General features: G+C 45.6%; 1 protein-coding gene across 1 annotated transcript; it reads right to left on the reverse strand.

The window, feature by feature from the left end:
• Window positions 1-20,741: 20,741 nt before the first annotated feature.
• LOC125556590 (FBD-associated F-box protein At4g10400-like) lies at window positions 20,742-22,783 on the reverse strand. The gene is made up of 3 exons (XM_048719291.2): window positions 21,813-22,783; window positions 21,591-21,725; window positions 20,742-21,216 (listed from the first exon to the last, which is right to left on the reverse strand). The coding sequence occupies exons 1-3, from the start codon at window positions 22,710-22,712 to the stop codon at window positions 20,833-20,835; spliced, it is 1,419 nt and encodes a 472-aa protein (XP_048575248.1). The 5' UTR covers window positions 22,713-22,783; the 3' UTR covers window positions 20,742-20,832.
• Window positions 22,784-24,276: the final 1,493 nt, after the last annotated feature.

Consider the following 24,276-nt stretch of genomic DNA (forward strand, 5'->3'; position numbering starts at 1 on the left):
GCGTGCCGCCCCTCGATCATCTTCGGCTTCACATTGAAGGTCTTGAGCCACAAGCCGAAGTGTGGGGTAATGCGGAGGAAGGCCTCACATACGACCATGAACGACGAGATATGAAGGAGGGGATCCGGGGCCAGATCATGGAAATCCAGCCCATAATAGAACATGAGCCCCCTAACAAAGGGATCCAGAGCGAGGCCTAGCCCTCGGAGGAAGTGAGAGATGAACACAACACTCTCATTGGGTTCGGGAGTGGGGATGACCTGCCCTCGGGCGGGTAGCCTGTGCGAGATTTCGGCGGTCAGATACCTGGCCTCTCTCAGCTTCTTGATGTCCTCCTCTGTGACAGAGGAAGGCATCCACCGACGTTGGAGGTTGGATCCGGACATGGTTGAAGGTCCGAAGCGCCTGACCTGAGCCTTGGGTGTTGGAACTCGAGGCGGGGGAAGGATTCGATTGAGCACGAGAGGAAAAAATGACATGCCTTGGCCTCTTTATAAAGAGGATGAATATCAAGCGTCCTCCTCGCGGCCGTTTTGGACTTGCCAAAAATCGAGGAGTCATACCAACGGGCACGAGTGGGTTACCCACGTCCGTATTGATGAGAATCCCGTACTAAGGGGGACACCATCTCTGCTTCGACAAGACGTGTCAAGAAAACCGCCTCGCAATATGTGCATTGCTGGTTGGAAAAAACGGTTCGGATAATGACCGGGCCATGACATGATGTCGTGTTGTCAAAACGTGTCAGCGGATTAGATTTGTGGAAATATTATTCTCTCTACGGTGGTATGTGGAAATTGTTTTGCAGAGCCGGACACTATCCTTGGGTCCAAAATCTTCTATGGAGTATTCGGAGGAGGAACTCGCCTTGCAATGCCGAAGACAAAACTGCGCGCCGGACTCATCGTCATTGAAAGCCTGGTTCAGGGGCTATTGAGGGAGTCCTGGATTAAGGGGTCTCCGGACAGCCGGACTATATCCTTTGGCCGGACTGTTGGACTATGAAGATACAAGATTGAAGACTTCGTCTAGTGTCCGGATGGGACTCTCCTTAGCGTGGAAGGCAAGCTTGGCAATACGGATATGTAGATCTCCTACCTTGTAACCGACTCTGTGTAACCCTAGCCCCTTCCGGTGTCTATATAAACCGGAGGGTTTAGTCCATAGGACAACATACAGTCATACCATAGGCTAGCTTCTAGGGTTTAGCCTCTACGATCTCGTGGTAGATCAACTCTTGTAATACTCATATCATCAAGAACAATCAAGCAGGACGTAGGGTATTACCTCCATCAAGAGGGCCCGAACCAGGGTAAACATCGTGTCCCCTGCCTCCTGTTACCATCCGCCTTAGACGCACAGTTCGGGACCCTCTACCCGAGATCCGCCGGTTTTGACACCGACAGTGAGGCTTAGAGCGAAGTCTCTGCGGTATGGCGCCGACAACAGTGATGTCTTCAGGTGTTGCTTATGTTGGGGAACGTTGCAGAAAACAAAAATTTTCCTACTCGTTTCACCAAGATCATCTAGGAGTTCATCTAGCAACGAGTCATCTAACGCATCTACATACCTTTGTAGATGGCGCACGGAAGCGTTCAAAAGAACGGTGATGATGTAGTCGTACTCGACGTGATCCAAATCACCGATGACCAGCGCTGAACGGACGGCACCTCCGCGTTCAACACACGTACGGGACGGGAGACGTCTCCTCCTTCTTGATCCAACAAGGGGGAAGAAGAGGTTGATGAAGATCCAGCAGCACGACGGCGTGGTGGTGGATGCAGGGCGTCACAGAAGCAGGGCTTCGCCTATACTACGAAAAAGAGACGTAACGGGGAGAGAGGGAGGCGCCAGGGGCTGGTGTCAAATCCCTCCTCTCCCCCCCCCACTATATATAGGGGTGCCATGGGGGGGGCGCCGGCCCTAGTAGATGAGATCTACTAGGGGGGCGGCGGCCAAGGGGAGGATTCCCTCCCCCCCAAGGCACCTAGGGGTGCCTTCCACCACATGGACTCTTCCATGGTGGAACCCTAGGCGCGTGGGCCTATAGGGGCTGGCGCCCCAGCCCACTATGGGCTGGGTTCCATCCTATTTCAGCCCATGGGGCCCTCCGGGATAGGTGGCCCCACCCGGTGGACCCCCGGGACCCTTCCGGTGGTCCCGGTACAATACCGATAACCCCGGAACTTGTCCCGATGCCCGAAACAGCACTTCCTATATATAATTCTTTACCTCCGGACCATTCCGGAACTCCTCGTGACGTCCGGGATCTCATCCGGGACTCCGAACAACATTCGGGTTTCTGCATATACATATCTTCACAACCCTAGCGTCACCGAACCTTAAGTGTGTAGACCCTACGGGTTCGGGAGACAAGCAGACATGACCGAGACGACTCTCCGGTCAATAACCAACAGCGGGATCTGGATACCCATGTTGGCTCCCACATGCTCCACGATGATTTCATCGGATGAACCACGATGTCGAGGATTCAATCAACCCCGTATGCAATTCCCTTTGTCAATCGATATGTTACTTGCCCGAGATTCGATCGTCGGTATCCCAATACCTCGTTCAATCTCGTTACCGGCAAGTCACTTTACTCGTACCGTAATGCATGATCCCGTGACCAGACACTTGGTCACTTTGAGCTCATTATGATGATGCATTACCGAGTGGGCCCAGCGATACCTCTCCGTCATACGGAGTGACTGTTGGAAATATGCCCTAGAGGCAATAATAAATTAGTTATTATTATATTTCCTTGTTCATGATAATCGTTTATTATCCATGCTATAACTGTATTATCCGGAAATCGTAATACACGTGTGAATACATAGACCATAATATGTCCCTAGTAAGCCTCTAGTTGACTAGCTCGTTGATCAATAGATGGTTACGGTTTCCTAACCATGGACATTGGATGTCGTTGATAACGGGATCACATCATTAGGAGAATGATGTGATGGACAAGACCCAATCCTAAGCCTAGCACAAAGATCGTACAGTTCGTATGCTAAAGCTTTTCTAATGTCAAGTATCATTTCCTTAGACCATGAGATTGTGCAACTCCCGGATACCGTAGGAGTGCTTTGGGTGTATCAAACGTCACAACGTAACTGGGTGACTATAAAGGTGCATTACAGGTATCTCCGAAAGTGTCTGTTGGGTTGGCACGAATCGAGACTGGGATTTGTCACTCCGTGTAAGCGGAGAGGTATCTCTGGGCCCACTCGGTAGGACATCATCATATGCGCAATGTGACCAAAGAGTTGATCACGGGATGATGTGTTACGGAACGAGTAAAGAGACTTGCCAGTAACGAGATTGAACTAGGTATTGGATTTCGACGATCGAATCTCGGGCAAGTAACATACCGATAGACAAAGGGAATTGAATACGGGATTGATTAAGTCCTTGACATCGTGGTTCATCCGATGAGATCATCGTGGAACATGTGGGAGCCATCATGGGTATCCAGATCCTGCTGTTGGTTATTGACCGGAGAACGTCTCGGTCATGTCTGCATGTCTCCCGAACCCGTAGGGTCTACACACTTAAGGTTCGGTGACGCTAGGGTTGTAGAGATATTAGTATGCGGTAACCCGAATGTTGTTCGGAGTCCCGGATGAGATCCCGGACGTCACGAGGAGTTCCGGAATGGTCCGGAGGTAAAGAATTATATATAGGAAGTGCTATTTCGGCCATCGGGACAAGTTTCGGTGTCATCGGTATTGTACCGGGACCACTGGAAGGGTCCCGGGGGTCCACCGGGTGGGGCCACCTGCCCCGGGGGCCACATGGGCTGTAGGGGGTGTGCCTTGGCCTATATGGGCCAAGGGCACCAGCCCCAAGAGGCCCATGCGCCAAGAGATGGGAAAAAGAGGAGAGTCCTAAAAGGGGAAGGCACCTCCGACGTGCCTTGGGGAGGATGGACTCCTCCCCACCCTTGGCCGCACCCTTCCTTGGAGGAAGGGGCAAGGGCTGCGCCTCCCCCTCTCCCTTGGCCCTATATATAGTGGGGAAAAAGGAGGAGCAAACCAATCTAAGGCCTGGCGCCTCCCTCTCCCTCCCGTGACACATCTACCTCCTCCCGCAGCGCTTAGCGAAGCCCTGTTGGAATCCCGCTACTTCCACCACGCCGTCGTGCTGATGGATCTCCATCAACCTCTCCCTCCTCCTTTCTGGATCAAGGCATGGGAGACGTCTCCCTTCTGTACGTGTGTTGAACGCGGAGGTGCCGTCCGTTCGGCGCTAGGATCATCGGTGATTTGAATCACGACGAGTACGACTCCATCAACCCCGTTCACTTGAACGCTTCCGCTTAGCGATCTACAAGGGTATGTAGATGCACTCTCCTTCCCCTCGTTGCTAGTCTCTCCATAGATTGATCTTGGTGATGCGTAGAAAATTTTGAATTTCTGCTACGTTCCCCAACAGTGGCATCATGAGCTAGGTCTATTGCGTAGATTCTATGCACGAGTAGAACACAAAGTAGTTGTGGGCGTTGATTTTGTTCAATATGCTTGCCATTACTAGTCTTATCTTGATTCGGCGGCATCGTGGGATGAAGCGGCCCGGACCAACCTTACACGTACTCTTACGTGAGACCGGTTCCACCGACAAACATGCACTAGTTGCATAAGGTGGCTGGCGGGTGTCTGTCTCTCCTACTTTAGTCGGATCGGATTCGATGAAAAGGGTCCTTATGAAGGGTAAATAGCAATTGGCATATCACGTTGTGGTTTTGCGTAGGTAAGAAACGTTCTTGCTAGAAACCCATAGCAGCCACGTAAAACATGCAAACAACAATTAGAGGACGTCTAACTTGTTTTTGCAGGGTATGCTATGTGATGTGATATGGCCAAAAGGATGTGATGAATGATATATGTGATGTATGAGATTGATCATGTTCTTGTCAAAGGAATCACAACTTACATGTCGATGAGTATGCCGGTGACAAGATGATCATGGAGCCCCAAGATGAAGATCAAAGGAGCTATATGATATTGGCCATATCATGTCACTATTTGATTGCATATGATGTTTATCATGTTATGCATCTTGTTTACTTAGTACGACGGTAGTAAATAAGATGATCCCTCATTAAAATTTCAAGAAGTGTTCTCCCCTAACTGTGCACCGTTGCTACAGTTCGTCGCTTCGAGGCATCACGTGTTAATCGGGTGTGATAGATCCTTTCGTTCACATACAACGGGTGTAAGAAGTTTTACACATGCAAAAACACTTAGGGTTAACTTGACGAGCATAAGCATGTGAAGACATGGCCTCGGAACACAGAGACCGAAAGGTCGAGCATGAGTCGTATAGAAGATACGATCAACATGAAGATGTTCACCGACGTTGACTAGTCCGTCTCACGTGTTAATCGGACACGGCCTAGTTCACTTGGATCATGTAATCACTTAGATGACTAGAGGGATGTCTATCTAAGTGGGAGTTCATAAGATGAACTTAATTATCCTGAACATAGTCAAAAGGATTTTGCAAATTATGTCGTAGCTCACGCTACAGTTCTACTGTTTAGTTATGTTCCTAGAGAAAATTTAGTTGAAAGTTGATAGTAGCAATTATGCGGACTAGGTCCGTAAACTGAGGATTGTCCTCATTGCTTCTTAGAAGGCTTATGTCCTTAATGCACCGCTCAGTGTGCTGAACCTCGAACGTTGTCTGTGGATGTTGTGAACATCTGACATACACGTTTTGATAACTACGTGATAGTTCAGTTAAACGGTTTAGAGTTGAGGCACCGAAGACGTTTTTGAAACATCAAGAAACATATGAGATGTTTTGAGGGCTGAAATTGGAATTTCAGGCTCGTGCCCACGTCAAGAGGTATAAGACCTCCGACGATTTTCTTAACCTGCAAACTAAGGAGAAAATCTCAATTGTTGAGCTTGTGCTCAGATTGTCTGAGTACAACAATCATTTGAATCGAGTGGGAGTTGATCTTCCAGATGAGATAGTGATGTTTCTCCGAAGTCATTACCACCAAGCTGCTAGAGCTTCGTGATGAACTATAATATATCAGGGACATATATGATGATCCTTGAGATATTCGCGGTGTTTGACACCACGAAAGTAGAAATCAAGAAGGAGAATCAATTGTTGATGGTTGGTGAAACCACTAGTTTCAAGAAGGGCAAGGGAACAAAGGGATACTTCATGAAACGGAAATTCAGCTGCAGCTCTAGTGAAGAAACCCAAGGTTGAACCCAAACCCGAGACTAAGTGCTTCTGTAATGAAGGGAACAGCCACTGGAGCAGAATTACCCTAGATACTTGGTAGATTAGAAGGCTGGCAAGGTCGATAGAAGTATATTGGATATACATTATGTTAATGTGTACTTTAGTAGTACTCCTAGTAGCACCAGGGTATTAGATACCGGTTCGGTTGCTAAGTATTAGTAACTCGAAATAAAAGCTACGGAATAAACGGAGACTAACTAAAGGTGAGCTGACGATATGTGTTGGAAGTGTTTCCAATGTTGATATGATCAAGCATCGCACGCTCCCTCTACCATCGAGTTTGGTGTTTGCGTTGAGCATAGACATGATTGGATTATGTCTATCGCAATACGGTTATTCATTTAGGGAGAATAATGGTTACTCTGTTTATTTGAATAATACCTTCAATGGTCTTACACCTAAAATGAATGGTTTATTGAATCTCGATCGTAGTGATACACATGTTCATGCCAAAAGATAGTAATGATAGTACCACCTACTTGTGGCACTTCCACGTAAGTCATATCGGTATAAAACGCATGAAGAAGCTCCATGTTGATGGATCTTTGGGCTCACTCGTTTTTGAAAAGTTTGGGACATGCGAACCATGTCTATTGGTATATATGCATGAAGAAACTCCATGCAAATGGACCGTTGGGACTCACTTGATTTTGAATCACTTGAGGCATGCAAATCATACCTCATGGGCAAGATGACTGAAAGCCTCGGTTTCAGTAAAATGGAACAAGAAAGCAACTTGTTGGAAGTAATACATTTTTTATGTGTGCAGTCCAATGAGTGCTGAGGCATGTAGTGGATATCGTTATGTTCTTACTTCACAGATGATTTGAGTAGATGTTGAGTAGATTTGCTTGATGAATCACGAGTCTGAATTATTGAAAGGTTCAAGTAATTTCAGGGTGAAGTTGAAAGATCGTCGTGACAAGAGGATAAAATATCTATGATATGATCATAGAGATGAATATCTGAATTACGAGTTTGGCACGGAATTAAGACATTGTGGAAATTGTTTCACAACTAATACAGCCTGGAACACCATAGTGTGATGGTGTGTCCGAACATCATAACTACACCCTATTGGATATGATGCATACCATGATGTTTCTTATCGAATTACCACGATAGTTTATGGGTTAGGCATTAGAGACAACCACATTCACTTTAAATAGGGCACCACGTAATTCCGATGAGATGACACCGTATGAACTATGGTTTAGAGAAACCTAAGCTATCATTTCTTAAAAGTTTGGGGCTGCGACACTTATATGAAAAAGTTTCAGGATGATAAGCTCGAACCCAAAGCGGATAAATGCATCTTCATAGGACACCCAAAACAGTTGGGTATACCTCTTGTCTCAGATCCAAAAGCAATAAGGGATTGTTTCTAGAATTGGGTCCTTTCTCGAGGAAAAGTTTCTCTCGAAAGAATTGAGTGGGAGGATGGTGGAGACTTGATGAGGTTATTGAACCGACACTTCAACTAGTGTATAGCAGGGCAAAAGAGTTGTTCCTGTGGCACCTACACCAATTGAAGTGGAAGCTTATGATAGTGATCATGAAACTTCAGATCAAGTCACTCCCAAAACTCGTAGGATGACAAGGATGCATACTACTTCAGAGTGGTACGTAATCCTGTCTTGGAAGTCATGTTGCTAGACAACAATGAACCTACGAGCTATGGAGAAGTGATGGTGGGCCCGGATTCCGATAAATGGCTCGAGGCCATAAAATCCGAGAGAGGATCCATGTATGAAAACAAAGTGTAGACTTTGGCAGAACAACTCGATGGTCGTAAGGCTGTTGAGTGTAGATGGATTTTAAAAGCAAGACAGACAATGATGGCAAGTATCACCGTTAAGAAAGCTCGACTTGTCGTTAAGATGTTTTCCGACAAGTTCAAAGAGTTGACTACGGTGAGGCTTTCTCACTCGTAGCGATGCTAAGAGTCTGTTGGAATTATATTAGCGATTACTGCATTATTTATGAAATCTTGCAGATAGGATGTCAAAACATTGTTTCCTCGACGGTTTTTGAGGAAAGGTTGTATGTGATACAACCGGAAGGTTTTGTCAATCCTGAAAAGATGCTAATAAGTATGCAAAGCTCCAGCAATCCTTCTGAGGACTGGAGTAAGCATCTCGGAGTTGGAATGTATGCTTTGATGAGATGATCAAAGATTTTGGGTGTATACAAAGTTTATGAGAAACTTGTATTTCCAAAGAAGTGAGTGGGAGCACTATAGAATTTCTGATAAGTATATGTTGACATATTGTTGATCAGAAATGATGTAGAATTTCTAGAAAGCATGTAGGGTTATTTGGAAAGTGTTTTCAATGGAAAACCTGGATTAAGCTACTTGAACATTGAGCATCAAGATCTATAAGGATAGATCAAAACGCTTAATGGTACTTTCAAATGAGCACATACCTTGACATGATCTTGAAGGTGTTCAAGATGGATCAGTCAAAGAAGGAGTTCTTGCCTGAGTTATAAGGTATGAAGTTAAGACTTAAAGCTCGACCACGGCAGAATAGAGAGAAAGGACGAAGGTTGTCCCCTATGCTTAAGACATAGGCTCTACAGTATGCTATGCTGTGTACCGCACCTGGAGTGTGCCTTGCCATGAGTCAGTCAAGGGGTACAAGTGTGATCCAAGAATGGGTCACAGGACAGCGGTCAAAGTTATCCTTAGTAACTAGTGGACTAAGGAAGTTTCTCGGTTATGGAGGTGGTAAAAGAGTTCGTCGTAAAGGGTTACGTCGATGCAAGCTTAACACCTATCCGGATAGCTCTGAGTAGAGATACCGGATACGTATAATGGAGCAACAATTTAGAATAGCTCCAAGTAGAACAGTTATTTGGATTAGCTCCAAATAGAGCGTGATAGCTGCATCTAGGAGATGACATAGAGATTTGTAAAGCACACACGGATCTGAAAGGTTCAGACCCGTTGACTAAAACCTCTCTCACAAGCAACATGATCAAACCTAAAACTCATTGAGTGTTAATCACATAGTGATGTGAACTAGACTACTGACTCTAGTAAACTCTTGGGTGTTAGTCACATGGCGATGTGACCTGTGAATGTTAATCACATTGCGATGTGAACTAGATTATTGACTCTAGTGCAAGTGGGAGACTATTGGAAATATGCCCTAGAGGCAATAATAAATTAGTTATTATTATATTTCCTTGTTCATGATAATCGTTTATTATCCATGCTATAACTGTATTATCCGGAAATCGTAATACACGTGTGAATACATAGACCATAATATGTCCCTAGTAAGCCTCTAGTTGACTAGCTCGTTGATAAATAGATGGTTACGGTTTCCTAACCATGGACATTGGATGTCGTTGATAACGGGATCACATCATTAGGAGAATGATGTGATGGACAAGACCCAATCCTAAGCCTAGCACAAAGATCGTACAGTTCGTATGCTAAAGCTTTTCTAATGTCAAGTATCATTTCCTTAGACCATGAGATTGTGCAACTCCCGGATACCGTAGGAGTGCTCTGGGTGTATCAAACGTCACAACGTAACTGGGTGACTATAAAGGTGCATTACAGGTATCTCCGGAAGTGTCTGTTGGGTTGGCACGAATCGAGACTGGGATTTGTCACTCCGTGTAAGCGGAGAGGTATCTCTGGGCCCACTCGGTAGGACATCATCATATGCGCAATGTGACCAAAGAGTTGATCACGGGATGATGTGTTACGGAACGAGTAAAGAGACTTGCCGGTAACGAGATTGAACTAGGTATTGGATTCCGACGATCGAATCTCGGGCAAGTAACATACCGATAGACAAAGGGAATTGAATACGGGATTGATTAAGTCCTTGACATCGTGGTTCATCCGATGAGATCATCGTGGAACATGTGGGAGCCATCATGGGTATCCAGATCCCGCTGTTGGTTATTGACCGGAGAACGTCTCGGTCATGTCTGCATGTCTCCCGAACCCGTAGGGTCTACACACTTAAGGTTCGGTGACGCTAGGGTTGTAGAGATATTAGTATGCGGTAACCCGAATGTTGTTCGGAGTCCCGGATGAGATCCTGAACGTTACAAGGAGTTCCGGAATGGTCCGGAGGTAAAGAATTATATATAGGAAGTGCTATTTCGGCCATCGGGACAAGTTTCGGTGTCATCGGTATTGTACCGGGACCATCGGAAGGGTCCCGGGGGTCCACCGGGTGGGACCACCTGCCCCGGGGGCCACATGGGCTGTAGGGGTGTGCCTTGGCCTATATGGGCCAAGGGCACCAGCCCCAAGAGGCCCATGCGCCAAGAGATGGGAAAAAGAGGAGAGTCCTAAAAGGGGAAGGCACCTCCGAGGTGCCTTGGGGAGGATGGACTCCTCCCCACCCTTGGCCGCACCCTTCCTTGGAGGAAGGGGCAAGGGCTGCGCCTCCCCCTCTCCCTTGGCCCTATATATAGTGGGGAAAAAGGAGGAGCAAACCAATCTAAGGCCTGGCGCCTCCCTCTCCCTCCCGTGACACATCTACCTCCTCCCGCAGCGCTTAGCGAAGCCCTGTTGGAATCCCGCTACTTCCACCACGCCGTCGTGCTGCTGGATCTCCATCAACCTCTCCCTCCTCCTTGCTGGATCAAGGCATGGGAGACGTCTCCCTTCCGTACGTGTGTTGAACGCGGAGGTGCCGTCCGTTCGGCGCTAGGATCATCGGTGATTTGAATCACGACGAGTACGACTCCATCAACCCCGTTCACTTGAACGCTTCCGCTTAGCGATCTACAAGGGTATGTAGATGCACTCTCCTTCCCCTCGTTGCTAGTCTCTCCATAGATTGATCTTGGTGATGCGTAGAAAATTTTGAATTTCTGCTACGTTCCCCAACAGTGACAAATCCCAGTCTTGATCCATGTCAACCCAACAGACACTTTCGGATATACCCGTAGTCTACCTTTATAGTCACCCAGTTACGTTGTGACGTTTGGCATACCCAAAGCACTCCTACGGTATCCGGGAGTTACACGATCTCATGGTCTAAGGAAAAGATACTTTGACATTGGAAAACTCTAGCAAACGAACTATACGATCTTATGCTATGTTTAGGATTGGGTCTTGTCCATCACATCATTCTCCTAATGATGTGATCTCGTCATCAATGACATCCAATGTCCATAGTCAGGAAACCATGACTATCTTTTGATCAACGAGCTAGTTAACTAGAGGCTTACTAGGGACATGTTGGTGTCTGTTATTCACACATGTATTACGATTTCCGGATAACACAATTATAGCATGAATAAAGACAATTATCATGAACATGGAAATATAATAATAATGCTTTTATTATTGCCTCTAGGGCATATTTCCAACAGTCTCCCACTTGCACTAGAGTCAATAATCTAGTTACATTGTGATGAATCGAACACCCATGGAATTCTGGTGTTGATCATGTTTTGCTCTAGGGAGAGGTTTAGTCAACGGATCTGCTATATTCAGGTCCGTATGTACTTTACAAATCTCTATGTCTCCATCTTGAACATTTTCACGAATGGAGTTGAAGCGACGCTTGATGTGCCTTGTCTTCTTGTGAAACCTGGGCTCCTTGGCAAGAGCAATAGCTCCAGTGTTGTCACAGAAGAGCTTGATCGGTCCCGACGCAATGGGTATGACTCCTAGGTCGGTGATGAACTCCTTCACCCATATTGCTTCATGTGCTGCCTCCGAGGCTGCCATGTACTCCGCTTCACATGTAGATCCCGCCACGACGCTTTGCTTGCAACTGCACCAGCTTACTGCCCCACCATTCAAAATATACACGTATCCGGTTTGTGACTTAGAGTCATCCAGATCTGTGTCGAAGCTAGCGTCGACGTAACCCTTTACGACGAGCTCTTCGTCACCTCCATAAACGAGAAACATTTCCTTAGTCCTTTTCAGGTACTTCAGGATATTCTTGACCGCTGTCCAGTGTTCCTTGCCGGGATTACTTTGGTACCTTCCTACCAAACTTACGGCAAGGTTTACATCAGGTCTGGTACACAGCATGGCGTACATAATAGAACCTATGGCTGAGGCATAGGGGATGACACTCATCTCTTCTATTTCTTCTGCCGTGGTCGGACATTGAGCTGAGCTCAATTTCACACCTTGTAACACAGGTAAGAACCCCTTCTTAGAATGATCCATATTGAACTTCTTCAATATCTTATCAAGGTATGTGCTTTGTGAAAGACCTATGAGGCGTCTTGATCTATCTCTATAGATTTTGATGCCTAATATATAAGTAGCTTCTCCAAGGTCCTTCATTGAAAAACTCTTATTCAAGTAGGCCTTGATGCTGTCCAAGAGTTCTATATCATTTCCCATCAACAGTATGTCATCCACATATAATATGAGAAATGCTACAGAGCTCCCACTCACTTTCTTGTAAACGCAGGCTTCTCCATAAGTCTGTGTAAACCCAAACGCTTTGATCATCTCATCAAAGCGAATGTTCCAACTCCGAGATGCTTGCACCAGCCCATAAATCGAGCGTTGGAGCTTGCATACTTTGTCAGCATTCTTAGGATCAACAAAACCTTCCGGCTGCATCATATACAATTCTTCCTTAAGGAAACCATTAAGGAATGCCGTTTTGACGTCCATTTGCCATATTTCATAATCATAGAATGCGGCAATCGCTAACATGATTCGGACGGACTTCAGCTTTGCTACCGGTGAGAAAGTCTCATCGTAGTCAACCCCTTGAACTTGTCGATAACCCTTAGCGACAAGCCGAGCTTTATAGATGGTCACATTACCATCCGCGTCTGTCTTCTTCTTAAAGATCCATTTATTTTCTATGGCTCGCTGTTCAACGGGCAAGTCAGTCAAAGTCCATACTTCGTTTTCATACATGGATCCTATGTCGGATTTCATGGCTTCTAGCCATTTGTCGGAATCCGAGCCCGCCATCGCTTCTTCATAGTTCGAAGGTTCACCGTTGTCTAACAACATGATTTCCAAGACAGGGTTGCCGTACCACTCTGGTGCGGAACGTGTCCTTGTGGACCTTCGAATTTCAGTAGGAGCTTGATCATAAGTATCTTGATCATTCTCATTAACTTCCTCTCTAGTCGGTGTAGGCACCTCAGGAACATTTTCTTGAGTTGCGCCATTTTCCGGTTCAAGAGGTAATACTTCATCAAGCTCTACTTTCCTCCCACTTACTTCTTTCGAGAGAAACTCTTTCTCTAGAAAGGACCCATTCTTGGCAACAAAGATCTTGCCTTCGGATCTGAGGTAGAAGGTGTACCCAACAGTTTCTTTTGGGTATCCTATGAAGACGCATTTTTCCGATTTGGGTTCGAGCTTTTCAGGTTGAAGTTTCTTGACATAAGCATCGCATCCCCAAACTTTCAGAAACAACAACTTAGGTTTCTTACCAAACCATAATTCAAACAGTGTCGTCTCAACGGATTTCGACGGAGCCCTATTTAAAGTGAATGCGGCAGTCTCTAAAGCATAGCCCCAAAAAGATAGCGGTAAATCGGTAAGAGACATCATAGACTGCACCATATCCAATAGAGTGCGATTACGACGTTCGGACACACCGTTACGCTGAGGTGTTCCAGGCGGCGTGAGTTGTGAAACTATTCCACATTTTCTTAAGTGTGTGCCAAACTCGTGACTCAAGTATTCTCCTCCACGATCTGATCGTAGAAACTTGATTTTCCTGTCACGTTGATTTTCAACCTCACTCTGAAATTCCTTGAACTTTTCAAAGGTTTCAGACTTGTGTTTCATTAAGTAGATATACCCATATCTACTTAAATCATCAGTGAGCGTGAGAACATAACGATAGCCACCGCGAGCCTCAACACTCATTGGACCGCACACATCAGTATGTATGATTTCCAATAAGTCGGTTGCTCGCTCCATTGTTCCTGAGAACGGAGTCTTGGTCATCTTACCCATGAGGCATGGTTCGCATGTGTCAAATGATTCATAATCAAGAGACTCTAAAAGTCCATCTGCATGGAGCTTCTTCATGCGTTTGACACCTATGTGACCAAGGCGGCAGTGCCACAAGTATGTGGTACTATCATTATCAACTTTACTCCTTTTGGTACTCACACTATGAATATGTGTAGCAATACGCTCGAGATTCATTAAGCATAAACCATTCACCATAGGAGCATGACCATAAAACATATCTCTCATATAAATGGAACAACCATTATTCTCAGATTTAAATGAGTAGCCATCTCGAATTAAACGAGATCCCGATACAATTTTCATGCTCAAAGCTGGCACTAAATAACAGTTATTGAGGTTTAAAACTAATCCCGTAGGTAAATGTAGAGGCAGCGTGCCGACGGCGATTACATCAACCTTGGAACCATTCCCGACGCGCATCGTCACCTCGTCCTTCGCCAGTCTCCGTTTATTCCGCAGCTCCTGCTGTGAGTTACAAATATGAGCAACGGCACCGGTATCAAATACCCAGGAGTCACTACGAGTACTGGTAAGGTACACATCAATTACATGTATATCAAATATACCTTTGGTGTTGCCGGCCTTCTTGTCCGCTAAGTATTTAGGGCAGTTCCGCTTCCAGTGACCCTTCCCTTTGCAATAAAAGCACTCAGTCTCGGGCTTGGGTCCATTCTTTGGCTTCTTCCCGGCAGCTTTCTTGCCGGGCGCGGCAACCTCCTTGCCGTCCTTCTTGAAGTTCTTTTTACCCTTGCCTTTCTTGAACTTAGTGGTTTTATTGACCATCAACACTTGATGTTCCTTCTTGACTTCTACCTCCGCTGATTTCAGCATAGAGAACAACTCAGGAATGGTCTTTTGCATCCCGTGCATGTTGAAGTTCATCACAAAGCTCTTGTAGCTTGGTGGAAGCGACTGGAGGATTCTGTCAATGACCGCATCATCCGAGAGATTAACTCCCAGCTGAGACAAGCGGTTATGTAACCCAGACATAGTGAGTATGTGCTCACTGACAGAACTATTTTCCTCCATCTTACAGCTGAAGAACTTATCGGAGACTTCATATCTCTCGATCCGGGCATGAGCTTGAAAAACCATTTTCAGCTCTTCGAACATCTCGTATGCTCCATGTCTCTCAAAATGTTTTTGGAGCCCCGGCTCTAAGCTGTAAAGCATGCCGCACTGAACGAGGGAGTATTCATCAACATGTGTCTGCCAAGCGTTCATAACGTCTTGGTTCTGTGGGACGGGAGCTTCACCTAGCGGTGCTTGTAGGACATAATCTTTCTTGGCAGCTATGAGGATGATCCTCAGGTTCCGGACCCAGTCCGTATAGTTGCTGCCATCGTCTTTCAGCTTGGTTTTCTCTAGGAACGCGTTGAAGTTGAGGACTACGTTGGCCATTTGATCTACAAGACATATTGCAAAGATTTTAGACTAAGTTCATGATAATTAAGTTCATCTAATCAAATTATTAATGAACTCCCACTTAGATTAGACATCCCTCTAGTCATCTAAGTATTACATGATCCGAGTTAACTAGGCCGTGTCCGATCATCACGTGAGACGGACTAGTCAACGTCGGTGAACATCTTCATGTTGATCGTATCTTCTATACGACTCATGCTCGACCTTTCGGTCTTCTGTGTTCCGAGGCCATGTCTATACACATGCTAGGCTCGTCAAGTTAACCCTAAGTGTTTTGCTGTGTAAAACTGTCTTACACCCGTTGTATGTGAACGTAAGGATCCATCACACCCGATCATCACGGCGTACTTAGAAACGACGAACTTTAGCAACGGTGCACAGTTAGGGGAGAACACTTCTTGAAATCATTATGAGGGATCATCTTATTTACTACCGTCGTTCTAAGTAAACAAGATGCAAAACATGATAAACATCACATGCAATCAAATAATAAACGTGACATGATATGGCCAATATCACATAGCTCCTTTGATCTCCATCTTGGGGCTCCATGATCATCTTGTCACCGGATTGACACCATGATCTCCATCATCATGATCTCCATCATCGTGTCTCCATGAAGTTGCTCGCCAACTATTACTTCTACTACTATGGCTAACGCGCTTAGCAATAAAGTAAAGTAATTTACATGCCGTTACTCAATGACACGCAGGTCATATAAAAGAATAAAGACAACTCCTATGGCTCCTGCCGGTTGTCATACTCATCGACATGCAAGTCGTGATTCCTATTACAATAGCATGAACATCTCATACATCACATATAGATCATTCATCATTCATCACAACTTTGGCCATATCATATCACAAACCACTTGCTGCAAAAACAAGTTAGACGTCCTCTAATTGTTGTTGCAAGTTTTACGTGGCTGAATTAGGGTTCTAGCAAGAACGTCTTCTTACCTACGTTAAACCCACAACGTGATTTGTCAACTTCTATTTACCCTTCATAAGGACCCTGTTCATCGAATCCGCTCCAACTAAAGTGGGAGAGACAGACACCCGCCAGCCACCTTATGCAACTAGTGCATGTTAGTCGGTGGAACCGGTCTCACGTAAGCGTACGTGTAAGGTTGGTCCGGGCCGCTTCATCCCACAATACCGCTGAAGCAAGAAAAGACTAGTAACGGCAAGAAAGTTGACAAATCTACGCCCACAACAAATTGTGTTCTACTCGCGCAAGAAGAACTACGCATAGACCTAGCTCATGATGCCACTGTTGGGGAACGTTGCAGAAAACAAAAATTTTCCTACTCGTTTCACCAAGATCATCTAGGAGTTCATCTAGCAACGAGTCATCTAACGCATCTACATACCTTTGTAGATGGCGCACGGAAGCGTTCAAAAGAACGGTGATGATGTAGTCGTACTCGACGTGATCCAAATCACCGATGACCAGCGCTGAACGGACGGCACCTCCGCGTTCAACACACGTACGGGACGGGAGACGTCTCCTCCTTCTTGATCCAACAAGGGGGAAGAAGAGGTTGATGAAGATCCAGCAGCACGACGGCGTGGTGGTGGATGCAGGGCGTCACAGAAGCAGGGCTTCGCCTATACTACGAAAAAGAGACGTAACGGGGAGAGAGGGAGGCGCCAGGGGCTGGTGTCAAATCCCTCCTCTCCCCCCCCCCCACTATATATAGGGGTGCCATGGGGGGGGCGCCGGCCCTAGTAGATGAGATCTACTAGGGGGGCGGCGGCCAAGGGGAGGATTCCCTCCCCCCCAAGGCACCTAGGGGTGCCTTCCACCACATGGACTCTTCCATGGTGGAACCCTAGGCGCGTGGGCCTATAGGGGCTGGCGCCCCAGCCCACTATGGGCTGGGTTCCATCCTATTTCAGCCCATGGGGCCCTCCGGGATAGGTGGCCCCACCCGGTGGACCCCCGGGACCCTTCCGGTGGTCCCGGTACAATACCGATAACCCCGGAACTTGTCCCGATGCCCGAAACAGCACTTCCTATATATAATTCTTTACCTCCGGACCATTCCGGAACTCCTCGTGACGTCCGGGATCTCATCCGGGACTCCGAACAACATTCGGGTTTCTGCATATACATATCTTCACAACCCTAGCGTCACCGAACCTTAAGTGTGTAGACCCTACGGGTTCGGGAGACAAGCAGACATGACCGAGACGACTCTCCGGTCAATAACCAACAGCGGGATCTGGATACCCATGTTGGCTCCCACATGCTCCACGATGATTTCATCGGATGAACCACGATGTCGAGGATTCAATCAACCCCGTATGCAATTCCCTTTGTCAATCGATATGTTACTTGCCCGAGATTCGATCGTCGGTATCCCAATACCTCGTTCAATCTCGTTACCGGCAAGTCACTTTACTCGTACCGTAATGCATGATCCCGTGACCAGACACTTGGTCACTTTGAGCTCATTATGATGATGCATTACCGAGTGGGCCCAGCGATACCTCTCCGTCATACGGAGTGACAAATCCCAGTCTTGATCCATGTCAACCCAACAGACACTTTCGGAGATACCCGTAGTCTACCTTTATAGTCACCCAGTTACGTTGTGACGTTTGGCATACCCAAAGCACTCCTACGGTATCCGGGAGTTACACGATCTCATGGTCTAAGGAAAAGATACTTTGACATTGGAAAACTCTAGCAAACGAACTATACGATCTTGTGCTATGTTTAGGATTGGGTCTTGTCCATCACATCATTCTCCTAATGATGTGATCTCGTCATCAATGACATCCAATGTCCATAGTCAGGAAATCATGACTATCTGTTGATCAACGAGCTAGTCAACTAGAGGCTTACTAGGGACATGTTGGTGTCTGTTATTCACACATGTATTACGATTTCCGGATAACACAATTATAGCATGAATAAAGACAATTATCATGAACATGGAAATATAATAATAATGCTTTTATTATTGCCTCTAGGGCATATTTCCAACAGCTTACCTCTTGGGGACATCATTGTGGGTTTGCCCTCCGTGCCAGGGTTCCAGATGGAAACCCTAGCCCGTCATTTCGGGCTTGGTGGCGGCAACAGGTTTACCCACTTGGGGGCATCGTCGAGGAACTCAGGTACCATCTAGCGGCAACACATGGGATCTTTGGACTTGCTTTATTCCGGTATCTTTGGACTTGCTTTATTCCCGGCGTAATTAAAGCTTCTTCGACTAGGGTGGAGTGGATTCATTGGTCTGCTATCTTTGACACGTGTCCTCATAGTCATCATCCTATCCGCTGGCAGGATCGGAGCTCCACGACCCAGAGCGGCCCTCTCCGGCAATGGCTTGGTGTGTTCAGTGCATCGAGGTCTGATGGTTTCCCAATGCAGCATGGTTCGATTCCTATTCGGTAGTCTAGGTATCTTCTTGTTATGTGTGGTGACTCCTGTTTTCATGCCCGATGTAGGGCTCATGGCACTCGCTGTCTGCTCAGTTGTTGTTTTTATCTTCTGACTTGCTTGTATGGGGATTTCTCCACTACCTTGTATCTATTCTGCCATATGGGCTATATATATAAAGCTGGGCAAAAACCTATTTTAAGATTATGTCTTTCTGTATTGAAAACCGGTGAAAACATCTACTTTCATCTCTTATCCGTAGGATCAGCGAAAACTTTTCTCAAATGACATCAGCAGTGCAATTCTCAGATTCAATAAAGATAAAAGGAAATAAAAATAATAGACTGTGCAAACCACCAACCTGATGCCACACACACCAGAACTATGTGCAGCTGGGGTCATGCCTGTCTAATGCAGACATGCTATGTTCATATACTGATGTGATGTGTCAAACTGCTGATGGATGTCCAGTTTCTTCTTTGAGCGAAAGATTACCAGATCTTGTCCAACACTAACAATGATTGCTAACAGATTGTGCATGACAAGCTAATTTTCCCAGATTTTCCCCGACACTTAAGCATAGCTCTTCTACATGCGCTGTCGAATAAAAATGCCAGAGAAAAACAATCCCAGAGTTTGCACCGCACTTTCAGAAACTAAAACATTGCAGTACATGATAAGCTAAGAATTCCATGTTTTGTCCGTTTCGGGAAACTAAATATAGCTCTTCTGCATACCAAATTATGTAATATGCTTCCTGTGAATGCCCTTACCAAGTTCAAGTTCTGCTCGCGAGAAACAAGATTCTAGTGTAACCAGATAATATGCAACAAGTAATATTTGTTTTCAATGTTAACACTTTGAATCTATCGTGAAAGCAATAATTAGTCTCTCATCCTGTTATTTTTTGCAAAGCACCGAACTAAAAGATTGTGACAATGTGGTTGCACATTACATGGTAAGCTCATATTCCCAGGTTTTACCAACCAAAGTAAGACGCAAGTAACGCCCCTTGAACTTACTCCACAAACTCCTCCAAGTGAGGACCTGCCCCTGCCCCTGCCCCTTCCCTATACTGGTCGAGGCAGGAGCTTGCGAATGCCAAGCCGGGACAAGAACCTGCTATTCCCCTGGTTCTGCGGACTTCTGAATCCTATTATACCAATTACCAAGATAGAGATAACAAAAATATAATGTATATTTCAGTGTGAAAACTTATGTCAAGATCTCATGCAGCGTACAGAGATGTTTCTTCAGTGAGGCCTTCTCCAATGTACATAACAAATATAGTTCGTACTAAGCAGTGTGTGAGTATAGGGCACACGCCTTTCTTTATGTATATGCAAGTCCATTTTTTGTTTTTGCAAGAGACTTTAACTACGGTAAAGCAGTGTCACTTGTCTAAAAGCCAATAACTCTAGACTTTTTTCAGACTACTGTTTTTGCAAGACTGCAATGGGGGTGGACTTGTAATCACAGTAAAGCACCGGTCACTTGTCTGAGACAATAACCCTAGACTTTGCACATTGAAATGTCCATCTAAAAGAGAGACAAGCCTGACAATCTGCCATGTGCTACTTGGATTTTCCCTTCAAGGATAAGGCATTATATCAAAATTGAACAAACATGATCAACCACGTTTTAGCAATTCACGAAAACGATAAATAGGTGCATGCTCTTTCATTTTCCAGCTAACATACATATAAAGACATTAGAATGTTTGGAACGAAAGATATGATGACATAAGCAGAGCATCTATCCCTCGATATTCTCTTGAAAGGGTATCAAACCTTCCGACAGCATTTGCATAATGACCTATCAAAGGGATCAGCTATCCACATGTCATGCATGTGCTTCCTATAATAAAAACGGCAATTACCATAATCTCTTTCAAAATTAAATCGCGCGTCTCTAGAAGCTCTGTTATCCAGTTGTAGCCGCATGTGCTGATTAGCCACCCACTTCTGATTGCAGCTATTACCATAGACTCCAAATTTCATTACCTCGAGTACCTTTGCATTCAGAACAAAGAACTTGGCAAAGTTAACATCTGGTGTCTTGCCTTCATAGGTGTTCAGTACTATTTCTCTGAGATGGAGTTCAAGGCATTCGATAGGATCGAGTGTGCCATATTGCCCCACATTTTTCATGTCCTTCCTAAGACGTGACTGCAAAAGAACAAATAAAGCATAGTTGCCACTTAGGTCGCATTAAAAGGGTAGTTTTTCTTTTGCAGGCAATAAGAGGCAGTCTGGATCATTTGTAGTAATGTAGGAACAGAGAAATCATGAACAATATAGTCCCCAAACATGCTACTTTTTACTTCAATTCAGACATGTTTGACAACTAGATTTTTCATCATAACAATTGTGGATAATTGTATTTATAGCAGAAGTTAATGTTAACAGAAGTGTACTAGAGTAATATTATTTCTTCCATATGTCCAAACTAGGCATCGAGAGAGATATGGCTATATAATAGAAGTTATAACAACAAAAGTTTTCTGGAGTAGTTAGCATTTAGCTAGCAAAGAAGACTTCACCTGGATGTATAGCCTCTCCACACAGGGAAAACATCTAAGGAATCCAACAACTACTTCCGGATTGGGGCCAATAGATTCTAGAACTAAGGCCTTCACTGTGCGCACCGACGCAGCCAAGCTGATGGGGATCATTTCCTGGAGAAAAGCAACTAGAAATATCAGGCTACAATGCAGAGAGGGATGCCCAAATGCAAGTCTGAAGAAAATGAAGACGTGTTCCACCTTAACAATTATGGTTCCCAGGCCCATCACAAGTTCGTAGAACCGGCAAGACGGATAGCCCAACACCGTCAGTTTCGGTGCGGTGATCACCCTGATTGTCCTTGGGCCATTACAGCCAAATGAGATCAATCTTTCAAGGCATGGTGCATCCTCAATGACAAGCTCCTCCGGCAGCTCCTCATAGTGACCAACAGAGACACCAATAGTTCGGAGAGTCGGCGAGACGATCCGGACGGTGCTGAGCCCACGGATGCCCTTAAGCTCAAGGCTCTCAAGCACGGCGCAGGCGGCTAGCAGGCGGAGGAGGGCCGCCTCCGAGACGGCGACGCCCGAGAGGTTGAGCTGCTTCAGCCGAGGGAAGGCAGGCACGGGGGCGGCATCAATCACGGATAAATTGCAGCGGCCGATGCTGGCAACGCGCAGCGTGGGCGCGAAGTGGAGCACGGAAGGAGGCAGCGCGCGCCTGCTGTTGCCCCGGTAGAACTCGAGCTCCTCGAGGCCACCGAGGGCGGGGGACCGGAACCAGCCGTCGAACCTGGCGTAATGGTGGCCGCCGAGAAAGATGCTAGAGATGCAGAGGCGGCGGGCGGGGCCCGGGTGCGCGGCGAGGATCTCGGAGACGGCGGCGATGCGCTCGCTCTCCTGCGAGGAGAGGGCGTCGTCGACGGCGAGGTTGAGGGGCGCGGAGCGCCAGAGGTGGCGCCACCGGGAGGAGAGGATGGCTGTCCGCGCGCCGTCCTTGGTGCTGGGGAGCAGCGAGATGATGGTGCCGAGGATCTCGTCGGGGAGACGGCTGATGAGGTCGAGGCTCGCATCGTCTCCGCCGCCGGCACCCTCCCTGCTCGCGGGAGGATCCCGCCTCCGCTTCTTGGATGCGGCAGCCGCCGCCGCATCGTCCATGGCGGGTGGCCGCCGCCGTCGCCAAAAGAAAAGCAAAGGAAGAGGGCGAGAAGTAACACAAGCACTAGTGTACTTACTGATAGCAGTACTACCCTCCCCACTCCACTCCCGCACTAAATTCACTGTTGAGTCCCTACGCATGCAGCACAGCTGAGTCCCGAGACGAGTCGCTGTGCATGCATCTAGCGTGGTGGCTTGCCTTGCCAGACACCGTTCACACCTACTACAGCTAAACCTTGCAAGCCGGGCGCTATGGACCAGGTATTTTATTTTTGTTTATTTTCTTTCATTTCTCAACTTTCTTTATTCTCATTTTTCTTTTCTTTTATTTGACTTCTTATTTTAATTATACTGCATTAAATGTCTAAAAACTCATTTAATGTATTAAATACATCATAATTTTTGTGAAACCTTCTCAAGTTGTTACCAGAACGGCACAACCTCAAGGGATCATATAATGACACCATCCCTGGTTTATTTTCAGACTTCGTTCGCGTTTCTAGAATTGAAAAACCAATAAGCTCCATGTTTGTAGTGAGTCTTGGCACCCGATGTTTAAAATTCCTCTACTTTTTTTGAATACTCCCTCCGTCCACGAATAAGTGTACATCTAGTTTTTGTCTTAAGTCAAAATTTTAAAATTTTGACCAACTTTATATGGAAATAGCAGCATTTATGGCACTAAATTAGGACCACTAGATTCATTTTGAAATGTAGTTTCATAATATACCAATTTGATGTCATATATGTTACTACTCTTTTCTATAAAGTTTGTCAACATTTTAAAACTTTGACTTAGCACAAAAGGTAGAAGTACACTTATTCGCGGATGGAGGGAGTATGTTCCAAACATAGATTCATTTACGCAAATAGGATGTTTCATACTACCTCCATTCCAAAATAAATGTCATAGTTTTAGTTCAAATTTAAACTTGAATTAAAACCACGACACTTATTTTGGAATGGAGGGAGTATCAATTAAAAGGCTGGAAATGCTTTAAATGACTTAAAGACTGGACAACTAACCAAAAGAATGCCAAATTCTGGCATGAAACATTTGATGGTGTATGTTGATACTATTAAAAGTCTCAAGATCAAACGATGAAGTAGCTGCCGCTTCGCCTTCAAACCCCACTCGTTCACTCTCAAAACCACAATTCTCCCTCGAATAATTCTGGTTTCCAAGGTGGGTACGTCGCAACTTTTGCGAACCTTCTTCAATTTTTACCACAACCTCTAGGGATCGTACAATCACACCATGCTAGCACTTTCATATTTTCAAACTTTGTTTGCATTTTCTAGAATTAAAAAACTAATAAGCTCCACTTATTTTCCTAAGAAAGATTCATTAACCTCAATACGACTTTTTAAACCACTTTTGCTAACTTTTTTCATGCACCCGCAGTTTTAATTTGAATGATACCTATTAAATACCTATAAATGCACTAAATGAATTGATATAGGAAACAAACCCCGACAAATATGAAATTTAGACATGGAACATGTGATGGTATATGTTGATACTACAAAATGTTTCTAGGTCAAATGATGAAGCAGCGGTTGC

Source organism: Triticum urartu, chromosome 5A (genome assembly GCF_056163025.1).
Source record: "Triticum urartu cultivar PI428250 chromosome 5A, HENAU_Tu73, whole genome shotgun sequence".
In the NCBI taxonomy this organism is placed as follows: Eukaryota; Viridiplantae; Streptophyta; class Magnoliopsida; order Poales; family Poaceae; genus Triticum; species Triticum urartu.

Excerpts from the sequence above, each read along its gene's own strand:
- LOC125556590 (XM_048719291.2), bottom strand. The coding sequence starts at position 22,712 with ATGGACGATGCGGCGGCGGCTGCCGCATCCAAGAAGCGGAGGCGGGAT. Across the intron at positions 21,726-21,812 it reads TGGGAACCATAATTGTTAAG|GAAATGATCCCCATCAGCTT; the intron begins GTGGAACACGTC and ends GCTTTTCTCCAG. Across the intron at positions 21,217-21,590 it reads TGGAGAGGCTATACATCCAG|TCACGTCTTAGGAAGGACAT; the intron begins GTGAAGTCTTCT and ends GTTCTTTTGCAG.